At 44.3% G+C, this 22,067-nt stretch overlaps 1 protein-coding gene across 1 annotated transcript in view; it reads right to left on the bottom strand.

Moving 5' to 3' along the window:
* The window catches only part of KIF27 (kinesin family member 27), a 60,060-nt gene that overhangs the window by 15,890 nt on the left and 22,103 nt on the right, over positions 1–22,067 (bottom strand). The window contains exons 10-15 of the mRNA XM_044287703.1: positions 18,648–18,853; positions 18,222–18,419; positions 11,221–11,334; positions 8,018–8,194; positions 6,888–7,103; positions 3,921–4,127 (exon numbers count right to left, since the gene is read on the bottom strand). Coding sequence (XP_044143638.1) covers positions 3,921–4,127; positions 6,888–7,103; positions 8,018–8,194; positions 11,221–11,334; positions 18,222–18,419; positions 18,648–18,853 — 1,118 coding nt within the window. The remainder of the gene's footprint in view (positions 1–3,920; positions 4,128–6,887; positions 7,104–8,017; positions 8,195–11,220; positions 11,335–18,221; positions 18,420–18,647; positions 18,854–22,067) is intronic.

Here is a 22,067-nt window from a genome sequence, read left to right as displayed (position 1 = left end):
CAATCTCATAGGTCTCAGGTTTACATATGAGAGCAATCACCATGCCCTCTATTTCCTAGACATATAAATCTAAAGGATATCATCTCTCTCTTACGTTAGCAAAGCAGTTACCCATTGCTTTTTAGCAGGGGTATACAGCATATTGGACATCGCTAGCCAGTGACCGTACACAGTTACTGACCAAAAACCAGGCACGTGCAAGAATGTCAAATTTGTATAATCACTGCCTACGATGGGGTAGCAGATAGAGCCAGACTGATAGTTGCTAAACAAATGGATAAGGACATCAGCACTGTCATAGGGGACCAACCACAGATCACATACAGGCGAAGCAGCTTGGTTCATAGCCACTACGCACCTACACCACCAAGTACATGGCTGGATAGACAAAAAGGGTTGCTTCAGTCTTCATCGCCTGTAAACCATGGGGTGGTCTATAAGACTATCTGCACCTTCAAGATGGAATACGTTGGAAAAAACTATTTGTGAGTTTTGACGCACTAGCGAACATTTGGGTGACAATGATACCAAAGTGATACCCGCATAACATAGTGTTCATGGGAGTGACCATTATTGTCTTAAATTTGTGGGCATGGAATTAGTCAAACCTCCGGCGTGTGGCCGGTAATTGGGACCACACCATTTTACAGAGGGAGGCTTGTTGGATTTTTAGGTTAAGGATGCTATCAACAGGTAGCTTAAATAAACTGTTTTATACAATATCCATTGCTGTGGCAGGATAAACGCGAGGTTGACAGCCATGACTCTCGCACGTCTTATTTCATTATATCTAATATATATAATGCACACATAGATTCTTACCAGCTACTCTCTGTTATCAGCCTGCCAGAGAAAATATCTGCCGTCTTTAACCCTCCTTGACGCCTTGTAGATGGGCCCGACACAAATTTGATCAAATATGTGCACAAAGAGCTTCTATTCTTTTAATGTATAGTAGGTATAATACCACTTTAATTCAGAATAATCCCTATTCCCCAGTTTTCTTGTTTGTATGTGCGATGTTGTGCTGCCATACCTTTTTTTGTTTGCTTCCTGCATGCTAGCTTTATGGATGTGCACCTGCGACTATGAATGTGCTTGTCTAAATTTTCTTGTAGTTTAACCCTCCTTGGGCACTAGGGTGTAACACTTCTCAAATAATTAATCACGTCTGAATTGCAGCTGTTGCCCAATTTAGGTGAATTAAGCATGAATCCAACCAGGATGCTATCCATTGTGTCCACTCTGAACTGTCTGTAAAGGGTAACTGTCATATATTTTTTTATTTGCTAGTTTATTGCAGCTAGGCATGTATACCTGAGTTAGTCTGTCAATGATTGTCAAAAGATCTGTAATTACCTTATAATAAGAGCTTTCATTAATGTCCCCTGTCCCTTTCCACTGCTCCCTTAAAAGACAGTTGCTATGGCATGTCTGTCTCCGGCTAGGAAGACAGAGGGGCGGTACTTCACACTGCATGCCTGCATTAGGCTTCAGAGTGAGGAGGCGTGTCTCAGTAATCCAATCTGATTGGCTGGCAGGGAGCTGCTGGCTACAGAAAGTGTCTATGGGAAGTGAGGGAAAGCAGTTTTGGCCTCAGAGAACTGGCAGAGGAGCCATCTTGAGAAGATGTTTAAACAGCGGTAACTAAGGGAAAAACTCAAGGAAAACAGTGGTAAGTGAAGAAACTAAAGACTGCTTTATGCATAATGCTGCCGCAGCAGTAACATATGCTAAAATTGATTTTTTTGATGAACACGACAGTTATCCTTTAATTAAAAAGTAACTAAACCTTTACACTAACTTTTAATATGTTGCCCCTAGAAAATCTTTTAGTAATATACTTTATTTATTCATTTTGTATTTTACTGTACTTTTTCATCCCTAAAGCACACCATTCACTGGTGCGCTAAAACTCAGTTCTCCCTACACTGCTGAGCCGTCAGCGGTGTACGGAGTACTCATATTATGAATGGGGCCGCAGCAGCGCAGGGAGTACGGGCAGGAGTGCATATTGCTGCTCCTGCCCATGCTCCCTGGACTATTACTAACTGCTGGCATAGCACATGGGTATGCTGTACCCATCTACTATGCCAGGATTAGCAGCGCGGGCTCCTGCTTCTGCTTGCTCCGCTCAGCTAAGAGAACGCATGTCAGCTTACAACCTCTCCTCCCACTGTCTCACAAGACCTGGTGTTATGATGTCACTGCAGCTTGCCATGCGGGAAGCTGACACAATGGGGAGTGCTGCCAGCACACAAAAAGTGCCTGCTGCCACTTATGTCATGTCACTAGTGTAACTTGTAGCTCTGCTGTTAGATAAGTTATCACCATCAGCAGAAAGTGACTACAAGGTGCATCATGGTAGTTTGCATCTATCCACCCCATTATTTTCAGTATTGCCCTCTAAGGCTAGTTTCACACTAGCGCTTGAGACTTCGGGCAAACTGTTCCCTGCCGGAGGTCTCTGAATCCAGCATTGCTAGAAGCTGCCTGAATGCCCACCAGCCCCATTAATTATAATGGGGACTGGTGGAGATGCGCTCAGCGGTATTTTTCAGCCAATTATTGGCATATTTGCCAGGTTGTGGCTGTATCTCTGCCTGTCCCCATTACAGTTAATGGGGCCGGCGGGCATTCAGGCAGCTTCCGGCAATGCCAGATCCCTAGAGCTCTGGCAGGCTGTTCCCTGCCATGCTAGTGTGAAACTAGCCTAAGCTATTCTATACACCCTAAGGAGCAAGTGTGAAACATGCATTTAGGGATGATAGGCTAGAGCAACATAGGGCAATCCTTAACTACGGTCAAGCTCCATACAGGGTTGCCCATTTCAGGGTGGGTGCTCTGTGGTTAGGTAAAACAGAGCCAGCATAGTACCCCCTGATAGGGCTTAATATGGGCTGTTATTATCCCGTTATTAGCTTGTATTGTTCTATTTACAGCAGCTCCCATCTGGCTCTGATAGACATCCCATCAAAACAGTGGACACAGTAGGACTTTAGGGTTATTTTCCTACTTTGCAAGCTGGGTGGGAATCGCCTATTTTGTATAATTTTGGATGACTATGGAATGGTATAGCTCGCATTTGAAGATATTCAGCAAAAACTTTTGGATTTTAGTTATAGTTGATTAAAAGTTAAATAGTTCACCTCCTTTTGTTGCTTCTGGGACTACCATTGGGAGAGTGTCAGGGATCAGTCTGTTCACTTGAACGGAAGCTGAGCTATAGTACCCTGGCAGAGTTGCTACAAAGAAGACAGAACCTTGTGCTTCCGATTCCATCCACTGTATAGTCTCTGTTGGCGGTGGCTCCCCGAAACAGTTTATCAGTGGGGATACTGGGTGTAGGACCTCCACCAATCTGATATTGATGACCTATCCTGAGAATAGGCCATCACTATCTTAGTATCGGAAACCATTTTAAGGCCTCATGCACACGGCCGTTCTGTGCATTGGGGACCGCAATTTGTGGTGCCCAATGCACAGGCACCATCCGTGCGGCAGCCGCGATGGATCCAGATCCATTCAACTTGAATGGGTCCGTGATCCGTCCCACTGTAAAAAAATAGAACAAGTTCTATTTTTTTGGGGTGCAGAGGCACGGACATAAATACCACGGAAGCACTCCGTAGTTCTTCCGTGCCTCCGTTCCGCAGCTCTGGATTGTGGACCTATTCAAGTGAATGGGTCCGCATTCGTGATGCAAAGAGCACACGGCCGATGCCCACATATTGCGGACCCGCTGTTTACGGGGCGCAATACAGGCCATGGCCGGCAACGGCCGTGTCCATGAGGCATAGGAAATAACTGTATATGTGTTTATTACCATGTACAGATCTATATAGATTCTATATTATATTGGGACCCTAAGACCAACTCTCTTAGTAACATAATAGGAACTGTGCCACAGAATTACACACCTTATTAAAGTATTTGATGAGGACAGATCTGGTCTCTGAAGCAGAGAGTGAACTGAACTTCTCAACGACGTTTGCTTCACTTTGTGAGAGAATCTGAGAGGAGTCCTTTAAGGCTTGTTGTCGACTCTGAATGCACTCGTTCTTGTACTCAATAGCGGCTTCCAAAGCTTCGATTCCCTCCTCTAGCTGGAACAAGAAGTGCTCTTCCTGAGGAATCAAGTATCTGAAAATCTCAGAACACATGTCTCAAGCATTTGTCCTAAGTGCTGATATACGGTTAACAGTGGGAGACACAAACATGTATATTCCCGAAGCCTCAATTATATGAGGAGGCAGAAAAATATCCTCATTAATTAATAGGAATCTGCTCAATATATCTTTGATGTATAACAAAAAATACTTCACATGTACATTAGACTAGCCAGTGGTAGAACCCAGCCAGCTATACATCCTAATTCTGCTTAGTGGCCATGAGAACCCTAAAGACAACCTGTCATCTGGTACTTGTAGTCCCAATGAAATAACAAAAAACTATTTCCCTATACCTCTTTGTTGTGTTGTTCCGCCTATAAAGGTATAAATACATTGACAACTGTAGGTTACTATTCTCCTTGTCTAAGGGGTGTTTCCTTACAGTCTGGCACTATAAACAGTGACAGGACAAGGGACGCACCTCCAGTTGGCGAAACCCAGTTGTTAATGTATTAATACATTTCTAGATGGAATGGTACAACACAGAATGAATAGCAAGAGAAAATGTCCCCATGAAAATGCAATGTAATTGGCATGCAGCATGTTATAGAGCAGCAGGAGCTGCGCAGATTTATATGGATGAAAAGACTCAGTATAGATTTGATATCATTCAATTCCTGCTCATTCTGGGCTTTGAAGTCCAGGAAACGGTCCTATCAGTGACTGACAGCCATCTCTGTATACACAGTCATAGAGGGCAGCCTGTCAGTCACTGATAGGACCGTCTCCTTGTCTTCAGTCAGTGACTGACAGCTATCTCTGTATACAGTCATAGAGGGCAGCCTGTCAGTCACTGATAGGACCGTCTCCTTGTCTTCAGTCAGTGACTGACAGCTATCTCTGTATACAGTCATAGAGGGAAGGCTGTCAGTCACTGATAGGACCATCTCCTTGTCTTCAGTCAGTGACTGACAGCTATCTCTGTATACACAGTCATAGAGGGCAGGCTGTCATCACTGATAGGACCGTCTCCTTGTCTTCAGTCAGTGACTGATAGCCATCTCTGTATACACAGTCATAGAGGGCAGCCTGTCAGTCACTGATAGGACCGTCTCCTTGTCTTCAGTCAGTGACTGACAGCTATCTCTGTATACACAGTCATAGAGGGCAGCCTGTCAGTCACTGATAGGACCGTCTCCTTGTCTTCAGTCAGTGACTGACAGCCATCTCTGTATACACAGTCATAGAGGGCAGGCTGTCAGTCACTGATAGGACCGTCTCCTTGTCTTCAGTCAGTGACTGACAGCTATCTCTGTATACACAGTCATAGAGGACAGCCTGTCAGTCACTGATAGGACCGTCTCCTTGTCTTCAGTCAGTGACTGACAGCTATCTCTGTATACACAGTCATAGAGGACAGCCTGTCAGTCACTGATAGGACCGTCTCCTTGTCTTCAGTCAGTGACTGACAGCTATCTCTGTATACACAGTCATAGAGGGCAGGCTGTCGATCACTGATAGGACCGTCTCCTTGTCTTCAGTCAGTGACTGACAGCTATCTCTGTATACACAGTCATAGAGGGAAGGCTGTCAGTCACTGATAGGACCATCTCCTTGTCTTCAGTCAGTGACTGACAGCTATCTCTGTATACACAGTCATAGAGGGCAGCCTGTCAATCACTGATAGGACCGTCTCCTTGTCTTCAGTCAGTGACTGACAGCTATCTCTGTATACACAGTCATATAGGGAAGGCTGTCATCACTGATAGGACCGTCTCCTTGTCTTCAGTCAGTGACTGACAGCTATCTCTGTATACACAGTCATAGAGGGAAGGCTGTCAGTCACTGATAGGACCGTCTCCTTGTCTTCAGTCAGTGACTGACAGCTATCTCTGTATACACAGTCATAGAGGACAGCCTGCCATCACTGATAGGACCGCCTCCTTGTCTTCAGTCAGTGACTGACAGCTATCTCTGTATGTACAGTCATAGAGGGCAGCCTGCCATCACTGATAGGACCGTCTCCTTGTCTTCAGTCAGTGACTGACAGCTATCTCTGTATACACAGTCATAGAGGGAAGGCTGTCAGTCACTGATAGGACCATCTCCTTGTCTTCAGTCAGTGACTGACAGCTATCTCTGTATACACAGTCATAGAGGGCAGGCTGTCAGTCACTGATAGGACCGTCTCCTTGTCTTCAGTCAGTGACTGACAGCTATCTCTGTATACACAGTCATAGAGGGAAGGCTGTCATCACTGATAGGACCGTCTCCTTGTCTTCAGTCAGTGACTGACAGCTATCTCTGTATACACAGTCATAGAGGGAAGGCTGTCATCACTGATAGGACCGTCTCCTTGTCTTCAGTCAGTGACTGACAGCTATCTCTGTATACACAGTCATAGAGGACAGGCTGTCAATCACTGATAGGACCGTCTCCTTGTCTTCAGTCAGTGACTGACAGCTATCTCTGTATACACAGTCATAGAGGACAGGCTGTCAGTCACTGATAGGACCGTCTCCTGGACTTCAAAGCCCAGAATACGCAGCAATATAAATGAATACATTATAAGTTATACTGAATCATTTACTATAAAACTATTTATCAATCTGCTCAGCTTCTCCTGCTCTATAACATGCTGCCTTCAGACCACACTGCGTCTTCTTTTGACAGGTTCTCTAGAAGTATTTACTAAAACCGACAAGTTAGGAGAGCTGACAGGTTCTCTCCCCAAACGCAAGCTGGTTTACTAGAGAAGACACAGTACAAGCCTACCTCTGGAGACAGCACAGTGCCATTTTTTAGTTTTTCATCTAGACTGTCTCTTTTCTGTAGGAGGTGGTCCCGCTCCTTCTGCAGAACTTTAACCTCCTCAGACACTTTCTTCTGCTCCTCGCTGTTACCGCTATGAAGTTTCTCACTTTTGTCTGTAAGCTCATTCTCTAATGCATGAAGCCGAGTTGACAATTTCAATATGTCACTGTTCAAAGCCTAAGAAAACAGCAGAAAATTCATTTGTCAGCGGATATAATCCACAACGTGTTATATAATATTTGGGTAATCGTAAAATATGGCTGAAAGTGATCTTGATTACATCACAAAGTACATTGGTGGATTAGGGGTGGTGGATACCACATTTGTCTATCTGAGCAGGTCCAAATAAGGCTGGGTTGTGAAACCCTAGGGCAAGTGGTCATCGACTTGTGGCTCTCAAGGTTCTGCAAAACTACCACTCCTAAGCAAGCACTGCCAATCACAAGCGGTCATGTTATGCTGGAAGTTGTGGTTGGAGATCACTTCTCTAGGTCTAGGTTTCACTTTAGAATGAATTATATGTTTCTGTGAAAACCAGAACAATCCAACAGTCTTCTTGTGTGTGCTCTATATTTTCTGAATCAGAAGTCAAAGCAATGCTACCTGCAATATGCATGGAGCGCAGTGCATGCAAGAAGACCTGTGATCATATATTATCCATTACAGACAAATATACACCACTATAAACTATCTCTCAGTGGCAGGGAAGTACATTGGGACAGATTTACTAAGTCGGTAGATGGTGTCTAGACCTGCACCAGACTTATCAAATGGGCTCAGACTGGATGATAAATGTGGTGCAGGGATAGACACTTCTCTCTAACTCTATGTCAAGTACTGGTTGGCTTATTTTGTGGCACAATTTTGGTGCAAAATGTTGCATCTAAGGCCATGTCTCTTTCCCATTAAGCTACGCTCTGTTTTTGACTAGAAGATGACATTTTCTCTAATCCTAGATACACAGAATTGCACCTTTTTTGGGGCGCAATATATACACTCACATTAGTAAATGTGGGCCGTTGCTTACAAGCTCCCTAGTGGATGCACAGCAAGACTGAATTACATTGATGAAGGTAATCAATAAACCATACCTGACTTGATCGCAATTTTTTGATCTCCAGGTGGCCCTTTTCTTTAAGCATGCCTTCTAACTTAGCAACGCTCTCTTCTCTTTTCTTTAAATCCTCTTCCAGCTCACTCAGTGCTTGACGCTCCTTCAAGACCTTCTCCACCTCTTCATCAAGCCACTTCTTCTGTTCTTCTAATTTCTGAATGAAAGATGTTACAAAATATATTCGATGCAAAAAGGTTTGATTATGAGGGAACATATTGTTTCAGAAATCTATGTATACAGCGCAAACATAGCATACAGAGAACATTGCAGGATGCATTACGCAGCATCTAAATAAATCTATGGGTGTCTTTCTAATGTATTGGTGCCAAAGGTCTGCTTGGCTAACAGAGGGCAGTCCTAATCAGTGATAACCCTTGGCCTTTATTTAAAGGGGTTGTCCAACCCCATAGCAATTTTATTACGGCCATGTAAGTGCTCAGCCTAAGGATAAAACATCACTTAACTATTCACCGATGCGCTGTTCATCGGTCACCTGTGGACCAGCAAGACACGTCACCGCTGAAGCCAGTGAATCAATGGGACATCACACTTCTGTTCCACAGGGAACCGTGAGCAGCAGAAACAGGACCCACAGTGCTGGAACCTAGCACTAGTGAATAGGTGTTTACCAACCTTTCAACAAACTGCATAAATCAACAGTATATGGTGCCTCTGAGTGAGTGTAAGAGAGTTAGGAATCAGAATCTCCTGTTTTCTCCATGTTCTGTGTATGGGAGACATAAGTGCAACTAGTCTCCACACACTAGCTCAGTGAAAACTCAGAATTAGTGATTGGGTTTGCAGGGGAAAAACTGCTTATAAATGCCAGATAAATCTTATATAATGGCCAGATATAGTGTTATTCCTCATGTGCACACACAAAAGCTTATCATGTCAAGTCACCTGCAATTGTAGGTACACTTGAACGACTATGAATACCTTTGAATATATTTTTTATTATTGATTTTCATGTATTTTTGGCATAAGAAAGCATTTTTTGTAAATCGGTTTTAATTAGAAATGTTGCTTCATTTAGCTTCTGGAGCTACTAAGTTTCAGAGTACATAGCCAGATGTAGAAAACTGTTCTCTGCTAAATCTGTCAGACTGCCTGTCTGACAGCTTCGTCTCTAGCCCCTCTCTCTCCTAAGCTTTAAAGATAGTTGAGGGTTGGAAAGCGAGGTTGGAAAGCGAGAGGCTGTAGAAAGAGAGGTCAGTATAATGGATTTATCACAGAACATCATTCTGCAGCTCGCTGTGTACTTGCAACAATCTCTGCTCCAGAAGGCAGGCAAAGAGACAGGAGCATATGTCTATGAAAATGAGAGTCAGGAAAGGGCTTGGCTTGAGAGCCAATCAGTGAGATCTCTGCTGTATTTAATTATATATTATATTATATTCTGCTGCCGAGATTGCTCAATGCCAATTACTGTACTTTCAACCTGGTTCCTGTGTGTGCTAGATTACTCTGTGCATTTTGTGAATATTCTTGTTCTTGACTTGGCTTGTTTTCCTGATTACTCCCTTCTCCTTGCTTGCTACTGTGTTTAACCTTGGACTGTTAAATGACTGTTCTTCTGCCTGTGCATCTCTATACCCTTTTCTCTCTTGGTTCTGACTTGGCTTATTTCAGTTTTTGCTATTAGATATGGTTTTGGCTTTGATGTTTGACTGCTCTGTTTTTGACCCCGGCTAGTACAACTACTTGACATGTCCGCTCCACCTGCTGACAGCTATCCAGTGAACCAAGGTAAGATTCCTTACCACCAGCAGGGACAGCTTAAGGTTAACTAGTTAGGTCTCTGAGTGGGATCACCCCTTTTGGGATAGCTAATCTGCTGTAGCCTGAGCCCCTGTAGTGATAGAGGTGTTGCAGGGCAAGTTTGCCAGTTCTTGTTGAACTGGGCTGCTGTGAGCCTGGCAATAGGTATGCAATTTGCTGGACAGGTTACCAGTATTTCATCACTACTTTGAAGCATGGCAGTTGCAGAAGCCAAAGGAGGCAAAATTTTAACTGAAAACCTTTTACAAAAATGTTTTTGTTAAGTCCAAAATACATGTAAATCAATAATCAAAAAAGGCTGGCCATAGCCTTAAATGGGTTAAAGGAGTTATCCGAGACTGAGAACCTCTTTTTCTTTGTTTAGGCTGGATACAAGGCTCGGATTCCAATTCCAGTGCCAAGCTCCATTCTCCTCTTACGGTCCCCGCTAGACCAGAAATACAACAGCCAATTAGTGGCCTCAGCAGTGGCAGCAGTTACTGTATGTTCTGTATCTGGTATCTGCACACGTCACCACTGAGGACACGGATTGGCTGTCAGACTTCCGGTATAGCAAGGAACTGAAGCAGAGGATAGGTGAGCCCAGTGCTGGAATCAGACCGCCAGTGACAGGCGAGTCTTTATTTTTTTTATATTAACCTGTAAGGCTACTTTTACACTTGCGTTCGGGGTTCTGCTTGTGAGTTCCGTTTGAAGGCTCTCACAAGCGGCCCCGAACGGATCTGTGCATCCCCAATGCATTCTAAGTGGATAAGGATCCGCTCAGAATGCATCAGTATGGCTCCGTTTCGCCTCCGTTCCGCTCAGGAGGAGGACACCCTAAAGCTGCTTGCAGCGTTTTAGTGTCCGCCTGGCCGTGCGGAGCCAAACGGATCCGTCCAGACTTACAATGTAAGGCTACTTTCACACTAGCGTTCGATCGGATCCGTTCTGAACGGATCCGCTCATATTAATGCAGACGGTGGCTCCGTTCAGAACGGATCCGTCTGCATTAGAACTTAGAAAAATTTTCTAAGTGTGAAAGTAGCCTGAGCGGATCCGTTCAGACTTTACATTGAAAGTCAATGGGGGACGGATCCGCTTGAAGATTGAGCCATATGGTGTCATCTTCAAGCGGATCCGTCCCCATTGACTTACATTGTAAGTCGGAACGGATCCGCCCGCCTCCGCACGGCCAGGCGGACACCCGAACGCTGCTTGCACGCACTGTTGTGCAGGCTCCATGCCTGTGTACACGGCCCTAAGTTGAATTTTTTCAGCAATATATTACTTTCATCCAACATCTACCGTTTTCCAAGTTCAACACTTTTAGCAAGCACATACAGTTGGTCTTGAATTTGCTCCCATCCCTGTCCATTAAATATAAAGCATTATACAGTATGTTATAGAAGCCCTCACTAGCTGAAGCTGGTCTGGAATACTTGGGGTACTCTTCCGCCGTCTAATGGCTGCAATCTCTTCGTTTTTTAGTTTCAGCATCTTCTGTTGTTGCTCATTCTTCAACTGAAGCTCCTGAACATAGAAAAAAAGCAATATTATTATTTTTTTGTAACAGGTACAAATGTAGCTTGACTGTAAAACTGAAATGTACCTAGAATTAACCACTTCAACCCCGCTAGCTAAAACCCCCTTAATGACCAGGCCACTTTTTACACTTCTGCACTACACTATTTTCACCGTTTATCGCTCGGTCATGCAACTTACCACCCAAATGAATTTTACCTCCTTTTCTTCTCACTAATAGAGCTTTCATTTGGTGGTATTTCATTGCTGCTGACATTTTAACTTTTTTTGTTATTAATCAAAATTTAACGATTTTTTTAACGACATCCATATATAATTTTTTCGCTAAATTTATTGTTCTACATGTCTTTGATAAAAAAATGTTTGGGTAAAAAACAAATGGTTTGGGTAAAAGTTATAGCATTTACAAACTATGGTACAAAAATGTGAATTTCCGCTTTTTGAAGCAGCTCTGACTTTCTGAGCACCTGTCATGTTTCCTGAGGTTCTACAATGCCCAGACAGTAGAAAACCCCCACAAATGACCCCATTTCGGAAAGTAGACACCCTAAGGTATTCACTGATGGGCATAGTGAGTTCATAGAACTTTTTATTTTTTGTCACAAGTTAGCGGAAAATGATGATTTTTTTTTTTTTTTTTTTTTCCTTACAAAATCTCATATTCCACTAACTTGTGACAAAAAATAAAAACTTCCATGAACTCACTATGCCCATCACAAAATACCTTGGGGTGTCTTCTTTCCAAAATGGGGTCACTTGTGGGGTACTTATTCTGCCCTGGCATTCTAGGGGCCCAGATGTGTGAGAAGAAGTTTGCAATCAAAATCTGTAAAAAATGACCGGTGAAATCCGAAAGGTGCACTTTGGAATGTGTGCCCCTTTGCCCACCTAGGCTGCAAAAAAATGTCACACATCTGGTATCGCCGTACTCAGGAGAAGTTGGGGAATGTGTTTTGGGGTGTCATTTTACATATACCCATGCTGGGTGAGATAAATATCTTGGTCAAATGCCAACTTTGTATAAAAAAAATGGGAAAAGTTGTCTTTTGCCGAGATATTTCTCTCACCCAGCATGGGTATATGTAAAATGACACCCCAAAACACATTCCCCAACTTCTCCTGAGTACGGCGATACCAGATGTGTGACACTTTTTTGCAGCCAAGGTGGGCAAAGGGGCACATATTCCAAAGTGCACCTTTCGGATTTCGCAGGCCATTTTTTACACATTTTGATTGCAAGGTACTTCTCACGCATTTGGGCCCCTAGAATGCCAGGGCAGTATAACTACGCCACAAGTGACCCCATTTTGGAAAGAAGACACCCCAAGGTATTCCGTGAGGGGCATGGCGAATTCCTAGAATTTTTTATTTTTTGTCACAAGTTAGCGGAAAATGATGATTTTTATTTTTTTTATTTTTTCTTACAAAGTCTCATATTCCACTAACTTGTGACAAAAAATAAAAACTTCCATGAACTCACTATGCCCATCACAAAATACCTTGGGGTGTCTTCTTTCCAAAATGGGGTCACTTGTGGGGTAGTTATACTGCCCTGGCAATTTAGGGGCCCTAATGCGTGCGAAGTAGTTTGCAATCAAAATCTGTAAAAAATGGCCTGTGAAATCCTAAAGGTGCACTTTGAAATGTGGGTCCCTTTGCCCACCTAGGCTGCAAAAAAGTGTCACACATCTGGTATCGCCGTACTCAGGAGAAGTTGGGGAATGTGTTTTGGGGTGTCATTTTACATATACCCATGCTGGGTGAGAGAAATATCTTGGCAAAAGATTTTTTTATACAAAGTTGGCATTTGACCAAGATATTTATCTCACCCAGCATGGGTATATGTAAAATGACACCCCAAAACACATTCCCCAACTTCTCCTGAGTACGGCGATACCAGATGTGTGACACTTTTTTGCAGACTAGATGCGCAAAGCGGCCCAAATTCCTTTTAGGAGGGCATTTTTAGACATTTGGATCCCAGACTTCTTCTCACGCTTTAGGGCCCCTAAAAAGCCAGGGCAGTATAAATACCCCACATGTGACCCCATTTTGGAAAGAAGACACCCCAAGGTATTCAATGAGGGGCATGGCGAGTTCATAGAAATTTTTTTTTTTTTGCCTAAGTTAGCGGAAATTGATTTTTTTTTTTTTTTTTTTCTCAAAGTCTCACTTTCCGCTAACTTGGGACAAAAATTTCAATCTTTCATGAACTCAATATGCCCCTCACGGAATACCTTGGGGTGTCCTTTCCGAAATGGGGTCACATGTGGGGTATTTATACTGCCCTGGCTTTTTAGGGGCCCTAAAGCGTGAGAAGTCTGGAATATAAATGTCTAAAAATTTTACGCATTTGGATTCCGTGAGGGGTATGGTGAGTTCATGTGAGATTTTATTTTTTGACACAAGTTAGTGGAATATGAGACTTTGTAAGAAAAAACAAACAAAAAATATATATATATTTCCGCTAACTTGGGCCAAAAAAATGTCTGAATAGAGCCTTACAGGGGGGGTGATCAATGACAGGGGGGTGATCACCCATATAGACTCCCTGATCACCCCCCTGTCATTGATCACCCCCCTGGTAAGGCTCCATTCAGACGTCCGTATGATTTTTACGGATCCACGGATACATGGATCGGATCCGCAAAACACATGCGGACGTCTGAATGGAGCCTTACAGGGGGGTGATCAATGACAGGGGGGTGATCAGGGAGTGTATATGGGTGATGACCCCTCTGTCATTGATCACCCCCCTGTAAGGCTCCATTCAGACGTCCGCATGTGTTTTGCGGATCCGATCCATGTATCCATGGATCCGTAAAAATCATACGGACGTCTGAATGGAGCCTTACAGGGGGGTGATCAATGACAGGGGGTGATCAGGGAGTGTATATGGGTGATCACCCCCCTGTCATTGAACACCCCCCTGTAAGGCTCCATTCAGACGTCCGCATGTGTTTTGCGGATCCGATCCATGGATCCGTAAAAATCATACGGACGTCTGAATGGAGCCTTACAGGGGGGTGATCAATGACAAGGGGTGATCAGGGAGTGTATATGGGTGATCACCCCCCTGTCATTGATCACCCCCCTGTAAGGCTCCATTCAGACGTCCGTATGATTTTTACGGATCCATGGATACATGGATCGGATCCGCAAAACACATGCGGACGTCTGAATGGAGCCTTACAGGGGGGTGATCAATGACAGGGGGGTGATCAATGACAGGGGGTGATCAGGGAGTGTATATGGGTGATCACCCCCCTGTCATTGATCACCCCCCTGTAAGGCTCCATTCAGACGTCCGTATGATTTTTACGGATCCATGGATACATGGATCGGATCCGCAAAACACATGCGGACGTCTGAATGGAGCCTTACAGGGGGGTGATCAATGACAGGGGGGTGATCAGGGAGTGTATATGGGTGATCACCCCCCTGTAAGGCTCCATTCAGAAGTCCGTATGATTTTTACTGATCCATGGATACATGGATCGGATCCGCAAAACACATGCGGACGTCTGAATGGAGCCTTACAGGGGGGTGATCAATGACAGGGGGTGATCAGGGAGTGTATATGGGTGATCACCCCCCTGTCATTGATCACCCCCCTGTAAGGCTCCATTCAGACGTCCGTATGATTTTTACGGATCCATGGATCGGATCCGCAAAACACATGCGGACGTCTGAATGGAGCCTTACAGGGGGGTGATCAATGACAGGGGGGTGATCAGGGAGTGTATATGGGTGATCACCCCCCTGTAAGGCTCCATTCAGAAGTCCGTATGATTTTTACTGATCCATGGATACATGGATCGGATCCGCAAAACACATGCGGACGTCTGAATGGAGCCTTACAGGGGGGTGATCAATGACAGGGGGTGATCAGGGAGTGTATATGGGTGATCACCCCCCTGTCATTGATCACCCCCCTGTAAGGCTCCATTCAGACGTCCGTATGATTTTTACGGATCCATGGATACATGGATCGGATCCGCAAAACACATGCGGACGTCTGAATGGAGCCTTACAGGGGGGTGATCAATGACAGGGGGTGATCAGGGAGTGTATATGGGTGATCACCCCCCTGTCATTGATCACCCCCCTGTAAGGCTCCATTCAGACGTCCGTATGATTTTTACGGATCCATGGATACATGGATCGGATCCGCAAAACACATGCGGACGTCTGAATGGAGCCTTACAGGGGGGTGATCAATGACAGGGGGTGATCAGGGAGTGTATATGGGTGATCACCCCCCTGTCATTGATCACCCCCCTGTAAGGCTCCATTCAGACGTCCGTATGATTTTTACGGATCCATGGATACATGGATCGGATCCGCAAAACACATGCGGACGTCTGAATGGAGCCTTACAGGGGGGTGATCAATGACAGGGGGTGATCAGGGAGTGTATATGGGTGATCACCCCCCTGTCATTGATCACCCCCCTGTAAGGCTCCATTCAGACGTCCGTATGATTTTTACGGATCCATGGATCGGATCCGCAAAACACATGCGGACGTCTGAATGGAGCCTTACAGGGGGGTGATCAATGACAGGGGGTGATCAGGGAGTGTATATGGGTGATCACCCCCCTGTCATTGATCACCCCCCTGTAAGGCTCCATTCAGACGTCCGTATGATTTTTACGGATCCATGGATACATGGATCGGATCCGCAAAACACATACGGACGTCTGAATGGAGCCTTACAGGGGGGTAATCAATGACAGGGGGGGTGATCAATGACAGGGAAGTGATCAGGAAGTCTATATGCGTGATCACCCCCCTGTCATTGTTCACCCCCCTGTAAGGCTCCATTCAGACGTCCGCATGTGTTTTGCGGATCCGATCCATGTATCCGTGGATCCGTAAAAATCATACGGACGTCTGAATGGAGCCTTACAGGGGGGTGATCAATGACAGGGGGGTGATCAGGGAGTCTGTATGGGGTGATCAGTGGTTCATAAAGGGTTAATAAGTGACAGGGGGGAGGTGTAGTGTAGTGGTGTTTGGTGCTACTTTACTGAGCTGCCTGAGTCCTCTGGTGGTCGATCCAAACAAAAGGGACCACCAGAGGACCAGGTAGCAGGTATATTAGACGCTGTTATCAAAACAGCGTCTAATATACCTGTTAGGGGTTAAAAAAAATCACATCTCCAGCCTGCCAGCGAGCGATCGCCGCTGGCAGGCTGGAGATCCACTCGCTTACCTTCCGTTCCTGTGAGCGCGCGCGCCTGTGTGCGCGCGTTCACAGGAAATCTCGGCTCTCGCGGGAGGACGCGTATATGCGTCCACCCAGAAGAGCAGGGCCGCCGCCAGGACGCAATCCTGCGTACGGCGGTCCTGAGGTGGTTAAAGGGGACCTGTCACCAGGAAATTCTCTGTTAAACCAGGCACAGTGCCTTGTAGGGCTAGCTCAGCTAAATGTAATGATATCTTTCGCTTAGTGAGAAGTTCCTTCATTCTGAAAAAAAAGTACTTTTAATGCATATGCAAATGAGCAGTTAAGTGCACCAAGGATGGGCCCAAGTTGCTCTGTGCACCCTTGCTCCTCCAGCTTCTTCTGCCAGTCTCTCCCTCTACTTCTTGATTGACAGGTCTAAGAAGAAGGGGGGTGGCAGAAGAAGCAGAAAGAGCAAGGGTGCACAGAGTGGCTTGGGCCCACCATTGAGGCACTTAAAGAGGACCTTTCACCTCTCCCGACATGCCTGCTTAATAGCTTCATGCATGTAATAACAATCCTGGAGCAGCTATTCTTATGGCTCTGTGTTGTGCGATTCCTTTATTATTTCTACTAGAAGTTATGAATCAATTGCTATTAGCCTTCAGTAAGGGTACAGAGGGGAGGTAACCAGTTGAGGGGGGGTGTACCTGCACAGATGACTCTATCCAATCAGTGCTGCCGTTGTCAGACTGTGCAGGTACACCCCCCCCCCCCCCCCCAACTGGTTACCTCCCCTCTGTACCCTTACTGCAGACTGCTAGCAATTCAGTTATAACTTCTAGTAGACATAATAAAGGAATGGCACAACACAGAGCCATAAGAATAGCTGCTCCAGGATTGTTATTACATGGGGAATGCATGAAGCTAATAAAATAGGTAGGTCAGGAGGGGTGACAGGTCCTCTTTAACTGCTCATCTGCATATTGATTAAAAGTACTTTTACCCCAGAATGAAGCAGGCCAATTACAGTATGTCATCAGAAGCCACCTCAAACTGCATACCGCACATGCGCACTGGCCTCAGCTTTATCTGTACACTGCATATGTGCCAGATGCCGCTAGAGGTGACTTGTGACAATGTCCCCAGCCTTCAAGACGTCAAACAAGCCATGAGGGGTACCAGCCAGCGTGACTCTTAAGGAGAGTGACTCCACCCACATTACTTCTTACACGCACTGGAATACAGCATTTCGACTGTTTTTCTGCATTATGCCAAATTGCTAAGAAAATATCATCAAATCATCTTCGAGAAGCTGCCATTGTCCTGGGTAACAGGTTAGTGGCAGATTGGGGACCTAAATCCTGATTTCCTGTTAAAAATATAAAGAAATCAGGGTAATTTTACAAAACCTTGACAATTTATTTAAAGGCCACATACTAAATTTCTTTTGTTATGCTCCTTTTTAGTAGCAGAACAGTAAAAATAACAGAAACATCGGACCTGTCACATGACGGACACATGCCAGTCAGATCCCAGTGACAATAATGGAATAGTTTGCAGTCATTTTACTGCACAAAACAGGGACACACAATGTGGCTTTCTGTCCATCCATTTTGATGGAATCTGCAGTGAAGGCCCTTAATGCAAATTTCGACAATGATGTAATTTACAGACAAATATGGAAAATAGGAGTTTTTACTTACCTTGATTTGTTGCTGGTCCTTTTGCACGGCCAACTCCAGCTTCTTCTTTATATCACTTTCCTCTTTTAGCTTTTTCTGAAGCTGCGCCTGTTGTTGTCGCATGTTTTGTATGTTTTGCTCCAGATCAGATGCGCACTTCTCATTCTGAGCCGATATGTTTACAAGCCTCTTTGTATCTTGCTGCTTTTTCTGTAATGCCTGGTGAGAAATGTATCAAAAACACACAGGGGAATTTACTAAGCAAGATGCACAGGAATTCTGTTCAAATCTGCACCAAAGTATAAAAACATGGAACTTGCTAAAGGGTTTTTGGGATTCCATTTATTCTATGTAAATGTACTCTATAGAGAGGCACACATGAATATATTGATATGATGCCTTTTCTATAATAAGACATTTTTCTGAATTATTCCAACAACATCATACCTGCATTTTAAGTTTTGCAGCCTCCATTTTCTTACGGAAATCTTTCTGTAATTTGGCTTTCTGTGCCTGGTCCCGCAGTTCTTTGTTTTCCAGCTCTTGCAACTGTTTCTGAGCTTCAGCCAATTCAGTTTTAGCCTGCTCGGATTCCTGTTCTAGCTGTGTGATCTTTAGTGAATACTGTTTGTTCACACATTGAGCATCACTGCCTAAAATTCAAGATGAGATGATAAGAGAACAGTGACAGTATCCCACTATCTTATTAGTTATATGTATGGTTTATTATTTAAGTATCCAGTTTTCTGACTCTTAAAGTGTACCTACAATTATAAACAATTTTCCAATTCCAATTTTCCACAAATAGTAGAAGCAAAGATCCAAAAGTTTGTAGCATACATCTAATTAGACAAAAATGCCTCTTTGTCCACTTATCAGGTTCCTTTGCTTATCCCCCGCCTCCTTAAAATGTTCACTCACTTCACTGATCAAATCTGTCTCCAGATAGGCAGAGTTTCACTTTCACTGAAATATCAGGTTACAGTTGCCAATAAAAGTCTATGGAGATAGTAGGAGGTGGCAGGAGCAGGATACTAGCTGCTAGGATACCTCCTCTACAAGGCACACAGACAAAAGAGATGATCTTTCTCCCCTACCTCTCCTTAGAACAATGTCAGCAGCAGGAGCAGTATGGAGAACACAGCACAGAAGTACTTAGCAGTGTAGCTGTGAATCCAGCACTGGGGTGAGAAAGAAAACCTTCAGCAGTGTCTTTTCAGCACATAACCTGATTTGTTAGTGAAGATGAAGAGCAGCCTCCTCTGTGGGAGTTGATTGGTGAATTCAGAGTAAGTGAACATCTAAAGGAGTTTTTCAGCAGAAGAAAATTATAACCAAATCCACCCAGTATGATGTAACATAGGGAGTACCAAAAACTAAAGAGAAAAAAAAAAATAACTCCCTACCCAATAAAACAATATCTTTATTTAAAAAAAAAGAAAAAGAAAAAAGAAAACACCTACAGAAATCACACTACAAAAATTAATCAAATAAATGGGTAACAAATACAGGGTACTTTTGGACGGGACTAACAGCAGTCCTTCTTACTCACGGTTAGATGATGGAATGATTCGGATGCTGGTAGTGTTGTATTGATAAATCAAGAACACCCAGTTCTTTCCTTGTGATGCCCCTATGACTACCCTGCCTACAGGCAGAGCACCCGCCCCAAAAGGCGAGACCCCCACCTCTCAGTGGCTAAGCTCTTTCTGAGTCCTGTATTCACTCTAATAAACAATGGATGTCCAAAACAATGGGGGTCCCGATGCTGCATTTCCCCAACACTCGGTTGGTTCGTCAGGGGACAAAATCATCAAACAATATGAGCAATAAAGAAGATGTAATCACCCATATTCACCCTATAGATGAAAGGTGCAAGGAAGCTAGGCCCAGGTATAAGCTAATAAGACGCCTTACATCTTATAAGCTCATTGTTTTGGACATCCATCGTTTATTAGGGTGAATACAGGACTCAGAAAGGGCTTAGCCACGAGAGGTGGGGTCGGGTACTCTGCCTGTAGGCAGAGTAGTCATAGGGGCATCACTGGGAAAGAACTGGATGTTCCTGATTTATCAATACAACACCAGCATCCGAATAATTCCATCATCTAACCATGAGTAAGAAGGACTGCTGTTAGTCCCGTCCGAAGGTACCCTGTATTTGTTACCCATATATTTGATTAATTTTTGTATAGTGATTTCTGTAGGGGTTTTATTGGGTACAGAAGAAAATTATACTTAAAAATGCTAATAGTGTTGTTTAAAAATAAGGCAGTATTATTTTATATGATGATCCACTGCTCCGTTGTAGCGCTGTGCTCCCGCCCACTCTGTTTTGGCGCCCTGTATGCTAATCAATAGCATCGGTACAGGGAGGAGAAGACGGCAGCTTTTCTCAGGGGGCGCCTCCTTCTGCCCAGCTGTGAGCTGTCAAATCGCAGCGAACCTCGGCACAGCCAGGGAGAAATAAAAAGCTCATCTATTCCCAGGCTGTGACATGGTCCGCTGTGATTGGACAGCTCACAGCTCGGGAGAAGGAGGCGCTCCCAGAGAAAAGCTGCCGTCTTCTCCTCCCTGTACAAATGCTATTGATTAGCATACAGGGCGCCAAAACAGAGCGTGGGAAGGCACAGCGTTGCAACGGAGGAGTGGATCATCATATAAAATACTAAGGTGACATCTGCTAATCATAAGCTACAGACTGAGGTATTGATTTCATAAAGTATAAAGTAGTGAAAGGTCCTTTTTAAGAACAGCTCAGGCAAGATGGCGACCCACATAATAATGTGCAGGAGACAGAATAAAAAAAATAAAAAAATCTACAATCAGAAAATAAAAACAGATTAGTAAAAAAGGAGATGTGTTACCATTTGGTTTTAAATGGCAGATAAAAATCTCGGTGACACATTTAAAGCACAGTTCCTGACAAGTTTTAGTATTCTTTCCCTTCTAGAAGTCCTAAGAAGAACTAAAGTGGTTGGTAAGACATGTGCAGTCATTTTATGCTCTCATCTGAACGGAAATCAAGTGCATGACACTTTAAATGATCGGTGTTCTAATCATTGTGGAAAACGGAGAAGTGATGAAGCTACGGTATCTTCAATGCCTTTGATGTAAGTATTTAGGTGACCATCTGGATGGAAGAGTGACGTCTTCATTTATCTACAAGCACCTACAATTACATTATTATAAATGTGAGAGCTCAAGGGTTCTTATGAGGAATGGCATCACTGAAGGACTTCCACTCGAATGTGTGCAGAGGTTAAACTAGTTATGTTTAAGGAAAAGCTTTAGAGGCCTCCAGTTAGCGAGAATATTCATTGCACACCTGGCACAGAGCCAGACACGTAGCAGCAAATATAGTAGTGGTTTATGCCAGTGGATGTTCCTCATCAAAATATACTAACCCTTAGATGACCGCCGCGGTACATGTACAGCAGAAGTAGTCTGTTTAAATAAGGAGCCAGCTAATAAGAGGTCACCGTAGCCGCTGGGTTTCTGCAGTTTTGAACAGCAGAGGCCTGGGGCCAATGTCTACACTTCTGGGCCTTGACTGACTCTCCCTAGCGGTGATCGGTGACAACGTTCATTTCCTGTGACAGCCCCGGTCCTCCTGAATGATCCAAAGCTGCCAGAGCTATGTTCCTGTGGAGATGGTGCCTAAGCTCTTTTGGAGGCGGGTACTATGCAAAGTAGCAAAGTAAATGCCTCCAAAAGAGCCTATGGCATCGCTATACACCGCCCATCTGTGCAGATGACGTCACTGGCTCACTGCTAGGCAGAAGCCTCCGCCTAGCATAGTGTTGTGAAGCCCGGTACGCCACTGACTCACAAAAAATCCCAGTTCGTGCTGCGATGCAGTCATGC

This window comes from Bufo gargarizans, chromosome 1 (assembly GCF_014858855.1).
Source record: "Bufo gargarizans isolate SCDJY-AF-19 chromosome 1, ASM1485885v1, whole genome shotgun sequence".
NCBI classification, from domain to species: domain Eukaryota; kingdom Metazoa; phylum Chordata; class Amphibia; order Anura; family Bufonidae; genus Bufo; species Bufo gargarizans.
Note: the sequence above shows the minus strand (reverse complement) of the source record. Positions and strands in the feature narration are given on the sequence as shown.